At 40.8% G+C, this 8,957-nt stretch overlaps 1 protein-coding gene across 1 annotated transcript; it reads right to left on the reverse strand.

Moving 5' to 3' along the window:
• Window positions 1-7,004: 7,004 nt before the first annotated feature.
• On the reverse strand, window positions 7,005-7,724 carry LOC122274492. The gene has a single exon (XM_043083530.1). The coding sequence runs from the start codon at window positions 7,722-7,724 to the stop codon at window positions 7,005-7,007; it is 720 nt and encodes a 239-aa protein (XP_042939464.1).
• Between the last annotated feature and the right edge of the window lie 1,233 nt (window positions 7,725-8,957).

Genomic DNA, 8,957 nt, shown 5'->3' on the forward strand with positions numbered 1-8,957 from the left:
CAAAGACATCTCGGTGCGACATTCATAAGGCATGTTTAAGCCGCTTTAATTTCGTGCTTATTCTCACCATAGCACACCCTTCCACTCTATCATTCCAAACCGCTTGCACTAAAGGAAGAAATCCCTCGTGAGAGCCCCACATATGGAGAAACTTGAATGGCCGAATAACAGACACCCTGTCTCTGATGAATTGCACTAGCATCAGTGCATGATCTGAAGAAGTCCTAGACAGATATGAAACCGTAACATCCCCAAAGTAGTTCAAGAAATGCAAATTAACAAGAATTCGATCCAATTGAGCCAAAATTTTTCTACCCCCATCCTCCCATTACACCACAACAATCAATTACCTTCATAGGGAAGGTCCACCAGCACACACTCATGAATACACTCATTAAATTTCCTCTTCACCCAAGAAGCCTACAAGAGGCCCCGCATTTTCACTATCATCTCAAATTATATTGAAATCCCCCCAATGAACCACGAAAGCCCACAAGGATTTTGAGCCTTTAGAAACTCCCATAATTTCGTTCTTTTAGCCCGAAAACAACTAGCATAAATGAAGGTTGCAAGCACCCGACATTTCCCATGAACAAACCATCCACTAATAGATTGATCTGACATTGAAATCAATTCGAACTAAAAATCAGCAGCCCAAAAAATTCAAATTTTTCCACCTATGTCCACATTATTGAAAAAATACGGCAACTTCATCCATCATGCCCATCTACTACACTTATTGGAATATAAAAATGGTTCTAAAATGGCCACCACAGAAGGGTGACTTTTATTCAAAATACGCCGAAGTCTACTTTTCGATAAAAGAATTCCTAATGCTCCAATGCCAAAATTGAATTTTCTTTTCTTACCCCTTAAGCTTTTTTCAACGCATGTTAGGACTCGAGTCAAAATATTTTGCTGCTAACTCACTCAACTCCTCTTCAAACTCACCATTAGACCCAGCCTTGGACATAAAGTCCACATGGTTCAAATCTTCCACAGCGAAAAGATCCCTATCTCTCAAACCACCTAACTCAAATTCCAAAACTTTATCCACTAGCCTCAAACCACCTAAATCAAAGTACTTCCTGGTCATCACCCTCATAATCCGCCTCTACAAGTTCAAACCAATTTTCTTGTTGCTTAGACGGCGTCCTCTTCGAGGTAACGTGACCCTCCAACTCCTCTTCAATCAAAGAATCATCACTAGTCTGCACCGTCACTGCTTCTGAATGAAATACCTTTGAAGGATAAGCTCTGGACTCTTCCAGACACACATCAAATAATTTCGCATCCGACGAAATGAACCACGCACCAGTTGCCTCCCCTATGGTCCCTTCCCTTCTCAACCGGATGGACTCTAGAATGATCTCTCTTCTAGATTTTGAAGATTCCCCCACCACCTTCTCCTATCAAGAATGGTATTCTCACAATCACGGCTGCCCAGCACCTTCCACAGATTTTTTGTGGAATGCTTTCTTCCTTCATCCCGGGCCAATACCTACTTATCTTTTTTCCCAACCGTAGAACATTCCCGTCTGGAATACCTAGCCTCAAAGTGACCTTGTTTTCCACAAAAAACGTAGAAAGAAGGAGTTGATTTGAAAATAACCTCCTAAAAATGGCTCATCACAAGGCCTAGGGGACCCAACCAAAAGGATTTACGCAAAGGCTGAGAGACAAATTTGCGTAGCCTCAGGATGAGTCACACATGTCGTAGCATTATCCCTCTTCAGGTATAAACCAAAACCATTCCCCATACTTCGTAACATTGATTCATGAAAAATAATTAGGAGGAAATCCCAACAAAGTAAGCCATACCGGAACCCACGGGGAATCCTCATTTTCAAAAAAATCCGAAGTCCAGTGAAAACCCGGAAAGGAATTCCATGAATCTCAGAATTACCTCTCGCCATCACACTAATAAAATCTTCCTCCTTCGCCGCCCGAACCAGCACATTTTGTGGGTTACGCAATTGCACAACCACCAGAATCAATCTCAAACCCCAAAGATTTTTTATAAAAGCACGAATATGATCAAGGGAAGGTCGTAAATGAAGAAATTTTAGAACCACTGAGAACCAAAAAGTCTCTACAGACTGTTGAATCTCAGCATTCGAAAACATGAAAAACATTGTTCCATCCTAAAATTGAGGTTCCCATGGAGGTAAAATCACCTTTGGAAAAAGTTGTGGCTTCACAGCCACCACTTCCACAAACCCAGTTGCACCTTGCCTTGCAGCTGATGCTCGCTCAATGCACAACAGCAATCTCGTCGTCCTCCCTTGATCCTTGGGCACTCTAGCCTTCTACCCTGCCGTCAGTGGTAGTGGGCAAGTGGCTAGAGCCATGAAGAGGCCCTAATCACCTCCCAAATGTAGAGAGAAAAGAGAGCCCTGGGCCACATCACCCTCACTTAATGGTATGACGTATGTGGGCTTTAATTGGAAGAATGAAATAAAAGATGGGTTTCTTGCAGCCAATTAATCGACTGCTATAACTAAACTACGACGGTTAAGGTGGGGTGTGAATAAAGAACCTTCTCCTGAGAAAATGGTGTAAAAGGCATGGGCTAGGGGCCGATTTGTTGCAATGCTCATGAAGGTGCACCTAGGTGCTGATTGGTGGTGACTTTGTTAATGACATGGCTTTGCTTCTATTGACAAGCGTTGGATAAAGACTAATCTTCTAATTCAATCTAAGAATGATGGAAGACAATAATAAATGTAATAAGGTCCACAGAAAAAAAAAGGTGAAAAAGTTAGAAGTTGATTAATGCACTCAACTCAAGTTAGAAGTTTAACCATGGCAAGATGGGAACCTTAGGGGCATGTGGCACTTGTTGGACTTGAGGAAAACCAATGGTATGGTGTATGTGGGCTTCAATTGGAAGAATGAAATAAAAGATGGGTTTCTTAAAGCCAATTCATCCAATGCTATAATTGAACTATGACAGTTAAGGTGGGGTGTGAATGATGAAACTTCCATTGAGAAAATGATTTAAAAGGCATGGGCTAGGGGCCAATTTGTTGCAATGCTAATGAAGGTGCACCTAGTTGCCAATTGGGAGTGACTTGGTCAATGACATGGCTTTGCTTCTATTGACAAGCGTTGTATAAAGACTAATCTTCTAATTCAATCTAAGAATGATGCAAGACAATGTTAAAAGTAATAAGGTCCACAAAAAAAAGGTGAGAAGGAATTAAAAAGGAGATTACACTAAAAACACAATTTAGAGATCACTAATCACGTGTAAGTTGATTAATGCCCTCAACTCAAGTTAGAAGCTTAACCATGGCTATATGGGAACCTTAGGGGCATGTGACACTTCTTAGGCTTGAGGGAAACCAATGGTATGGTGTATGTGGGTTTCAATTGCAAGAATGAAATAAAAGACGGGTTTCTTGAAGCCAATTCATCCAATGCTATAATTGAACTACAATGGTTAAGGTGGGGTGTGAATGACAAACATTTCCCTGAGAAAATGGTATAAAAGGCATGGGTTAGGGGCCGATTTGCTGTAAAGCTCTTGAAGGTGCAACTTGTTGCCGATTGGCAATGACTTGGTCAATGACATGGCTTTGCTTATATTGACAAGCGTTGGATCAAGACTAATCTTCTAATTCAATCTAAAAATGATGCAAGACAATAATAAAAGTAATAAGGTCCACAGAAAAAGGTGAGAAAGAATTAAAAAAGAAATTAAGTTAAAAACAAAGTTTAGATATCATTGATCACTTGTATGTTGATTAATGCCCTCAACTCAAGTTAGAAGCTTAACCATGGCTAGATAGGAAACTTAGGGGCGTGTGACATTTCTTTGGCTTGAGAGTAAGAAATGGTATGGTGTATGTGGGCCTTAATTGGAAGAATGATATAAAAGACTCGTTTCTTGAAGCCAATTCGTCTAATGCTACAACTAAACTACGACGGTTAAGGTGGGGTGTTAATGATGAAACTTCCCTTGAGAAAATGGTGCAAAAGGCATGGGCTAGGGGCCTATTTGTTGCAATGCTCATGAAGGTGCACCTAGGTGCCAATTGGCGGTGACTTGGGCAATGACATGGCTTTGCTTCTATTTACATGTGTTTGATCAAAACTAATCTTCTAATTCAACCTAAGTCATAAACCTACCCCTAGATTTAGTTCCACAATGTTTTGTATACCCTTTTTTTTGTGAAGGAAAGACTTGCATTCATTTAAGTAATTGTTCACGTTACATTCTTTCTCCTTAACAATCAAAGTATGTAAAGGCTCAGGGGCTTCTTCTATCTAGATCTTCTCCCGTCTATCTTCAATGCCATTTTAGCCTGTTGGTGCGCCACTTCGTTGCCTTACCTATGGGTGAACCCAAGGACCATTTTCTTCGGGCATGCCACAGAGGCTTTATGTCTTCTATGATCCTACCTCTCTATGATTCGTCTTCTGCCTCGGACCTCATAGCATCTATCAGCTCCTTGGCATCTCCTTCAAAGGTCATGTCTTCTAAACCGAACTCTGTACTCCATACCATGGTTCTCCAAAGTGCCAAAGCTTCAACCATATAAGGGGATGTCACATAATTCTAGGAAGCACACATAGACGCTATAACATCCTCATTACTGTATCTAATCACAACGCCTATCCCCATCTTTTGTTGTCCCCCATCAAAGTTGGCTTTAAACATAGCCTCTTGTGGTTTCTTCCAACAAATTTTTTGTCTATCTACACTTTTCGGTATCTTATAGTTACCTTTCACTTATTTGTTTCATGAAATTCTTCTAGCCTTGTAGTTGCTGTCTGTACAATTCTCCCAGGGTTGGTAAAATTGTTTTGAAAGACAAAATTGTTTCTTCTATGTGATATACCTTTCATGATAACTACCACTTCTTCTAATTTTGCTTTATGTAATCTACCACTCAACTCTGACCAAAGCTGCACCAGATCCTTACCTCCCACAGGCCATTTATTAATAGGGCTGCAGTTCTCTCCCCACACGTCCATAGTTGCTGGGCAGTTCCACAGAGCATGCATGACATCTTCTTCCTTTAGCTTACAAATAGGGCATAATGGATCTCCAACTATCTTCCTCTTCCACAAGCTACTCCTTATAAAATGCCTCGTAGCCTCCAGTACATCTAACCCCCATATCTGCTTCCACATGTTCTCCCCCTCCCCTACAGATGAAGGACCACTCTCCCCACCCCCTCTCCTTTGCAGCACCATGTGATATGCACTCCTAATAGAGTATACACCATTTTTTGTTTGGCTTCATATCAATTTATCATTCGCCTCTACACGGCTAATAGGAATTGAGCTTATAACTCTACCTTCCTCTTCACTGAAGATATCCCTGATCAATTCCTTCTTCTAGCTCCAATCTTGCACATCAATATGCTCACTGACCCTGGAGTCAGCAGGGAGAACACTCACTAGAGACTGAATACAATGTGTATAAGGGGTAGGCAACCACCTATGTCCCTATATATTGATAGACTTGTCATTCCCCACTCTCCAGACCAACCCTTCCTTAACCTCCTCCATAGTAGCCCTAATAATTCTCCAAATTAAAGAGGAAGACTTCCTTATTGGCACATCCATTAATTGAGAATGCCTAAAATATTTTTCTGTGTGAATCTGAGCCACAAGTGACTGAGGGTCCTTAAGCAATCTCCACCCTTGTTTTCCAATCATTGCACTGTTAAAACAACTCAGGTCTCTAAATCCCACTCCACCCCTAGCTTTTGCCTGCCCCATCCAACTCCACTTTTTCCAATGTATTCCTTTCTCTTTCTTCCATTGACACCACCATAATCGTGCTATCATACTTTCTACTTCACCACATAGCTTCTTTGGCAATCAGAATACATTCATGGAGTAAGTTGGTATCGCCTAGAGTACTGCCTTTATCAATACTTCTTTCCCAACCTTAGACAAAAAGTTATTCTTCCAGTTCTGTAGCTTCAGCCATACCTCTCTTTTATGCTTTGAAAAGCACTATATCTTGCTTTACCCACCACAGCTGGCAGGCCCAAGTACCTCTCCTAACTGTCACACACCATAGCCCCAGCATATCTAAACATGTAAGATTAAATAGATGCTTCTCCATTCCTCCCTCTTGGCTCTGCAAAACAATAACAATCATTAGTAAAAAGAAGGTGGTTCCCCCTTAAGACCCCTACTCACTGCACACCCCCTTATTACCCCTTGCCTCTCAGCATCTAGTAGAAGTTGGCTAAGGCCCTCAACGCAAATGAAAACACGTAAGGGGATAGAGGGTCCCCTTGCCTAATCCCCCTTGAGGGGAAAATCTTCTTCCCTTCTTTTCCATTAACCAACACTGAGTAGCTAACTGAGCATACACATCTCATTACCAGCTTGCTGAATTTTTCCCCAAAACCTAGGCTCTTAAACATTGCCTCTAGATAGTGCCATTCGACCTTGTCATAGGCCTTGGACATGTCCAATTTAATGGCCATACTCCCCTCCCTGCCCCTCTACCTAGTTTTCATGGAATGCAACATTTCATAGGCTACCATGATATTATCAGTTATTAACTTGCCTGGAATGAAGGCACTTTGATTTGGAGAAATTATTTGAGGCAAAACCTTTTTAATCCTATTTGCCAGCACTTTGGCAATGATTTTAAACAAAATGTTGCAGAGGCTTATAGGCCTATAGGCTTTTGTAGAAATAGGGGAATTTACCTTTGGTATTAGGGCTATAAGGGTGTGGTTTAGTCCTTGATACAATTTATGCCCTTTCAGAAATTCTAGCACTACCTTATAGGTATCTTTTCCAACTATCTCCCAATGGTTTTGGTAAAAGCCAGCCCCAAAACCGTCAGGCCCTGGAGACTTGAAAGGTGACATTTGTTTTAGAGCAGCCCCAACTTCATCTTCAGTAAATTCACTTTCTAACCTCCTCCTCATCCCTTCACTAATCCATTCTTCAATTGGCCCCATCCCCTTCTCAATCTCCATAGCTATAGGGTTAGAGGAATAGAAAATCTCATTAAACTAATCCTAGAAGGCTCCTTCTATCTCCTTCTCCTCAATGACCAACCTACCCTGTGAATCTCTGACAGCCTTTATAGTGTTCTTCTTCCTTCTCTGGTTTGCACACGCATGGAAAAACTTTGTATTTTTATCACCATTTGCCAACCAATGTTTCTTTACCCTTTGTTTCCACCTCAAATCTTCCTTATCCAACAGTATGCTCTGTTCCCCTCTTAGTTTTTTTATTTCCCCCATATTATTAGGACCCTCCTCTTCCTCTAGCACCCTCAACTGTACTGATTTCTCCTTGATTTCCCCCTCCCTGCCCTTATTTAAACCCCTACTCCATCGCCTTAAAGACACCCTACAGCAAGCCAATTTCTGTTGCACACTCCTTAAAAATCCACTATTTTCTCTCCTTTTGCTCCAAACATCCTCTACTAGCCTGCCACACTCCTCTTCCATACCCCAATTCATCTCATACTTAAACTTTTTTCCCTTATATCTCCTCTCTCCCATCTCTTTTGCTAGCACCAATAAAGGCTTGTGGTCTGAAACCCAAGTGCTTAAGACCTCCACCCCTGCTTCTTGGAACGTGGCCCTCCACCATTGATTGGCTACCACCTGGTCAAGCCTTTCTTTAATGAAGGTAACCCCCTCATGGCCATTATTCCAAGTATATTTGTTCCCCCTCCAACCTAGATCAGCCAACCCAGTCTCCTCAAGGGCCCTCCTAAAAGCCTCCATCTAGCCCTCGGTTCTTTGCTGACCCCCCACCTTTTCCTCTTAAGCTATGACTCGTGGTCGAATGTGCTTCCAAGTGTAGAAGTGTCAAGTTTTATCAAGGATAAGTCCAGAATTGTATTCCTCAGCGACAATGGGTTATCAAAGCATATAAGAGATTTGTGAGTAACAAATGAATCAAGTATGAGTGATGAAAATAAAATTCAAATGCAATGAAAAAAAGATAATCGAAGTTGAAATTAGAGTTTCTTAAGAAAATCAAATTAACGAACACTAGGGTTGGGTATGAGACTCTTTATATTTCGGATTTTAGATAATTTTCTCGATTAACAATCCAGTCAAGGCATTGATAAACGGAAGATAAAAAGCTAAGCTCAAGTTTTGCAATATTTTCCTAAGGGATTCTCTACTTTACTAGTCAAACACACATTAACAAACAACTGAGAGAGGCCTTGATAGTTTTCAAGCTTTTGTTGTGCCTTACGTCAAAAACAAAACAAGAGCAAGAGCCACAATCTATTTTCAATTCAAATCCGACTAGTAATATAGAGTGATCATCATTTATCGACAAAATATTGCACTATACTAGAATCCAAAACAAATCAAGCTTCATTCCACAACCCAAGCTTCAAAAATTAGCTACGCATGATAATTCTAACAACAAAGATAAGTCTAAGATGAGTCATGACAAAATCTGAAAGCAAAAGAAATCTAAAATAAAAATAAGCCGAAAGCCAAAAATTAACCAAGAAGAAAACCACCTCCAAAATGCTAGACGAAAGAAAAACGTAAAGAAGAAAAATAGGAAAAGAAATAAAATTAAAAACTCTCAACTACCACGTTACTATCCGTCTATTGGAATGAAAGAAGAATAGCATGAAATAAAATCAAAAACTGCCGCCCACTGCTACTCAACTAAAAGTAAGAAAAATAAAAGCTAAAAGACTCTACTGCTTCACCGAACAAGAACGAAAACAAGAAGTAAAAGAAAATATAACAACCAGTCGCCTCCTGTCTCAAGAATTAAAGGAAGAAGAAATGAAACTCCAAGCTGCCTCGCGTCTGAAAACTAACAACTCAAAAACTAGGCTACTGAAGTCTGTCTGAAACAAAGCAAGAAAACTCCAAGCTAAGCTACTCTCCTCCTCCCGGTGCTGCCGCTTCCAGCTAAATAAATAGCTGATCCCCTGCTGCTGCTGCTTCCCATTCTTCTCCTGCAATGTGCATGTGCATGGT

The sequence above is a fragment of the Carya illinoinensis genome, chromosome 8, assembly GCF_018687715.1.
Source record: "Carya illinoinensis cultivar Pawnee chromosome 8, C.illinoinensisPawnee_v1, whole genome shotgun sequence".
NCBI lineage: Eukaryota > Viridiplantae > Streptophyta > Magnoliopsida > Fagales > Juglandaceae > Carya > Carya illinoinensis.

Coding starts and splice junctions, on each gene's coding strand:
- LOC122274492 (XM_043083530.1), bottom strand. CDS start 7,724: ATGGAGGCTTTTAGGAGGGCCCTTGAGGAGACTGGGTTGGCTGATCTA.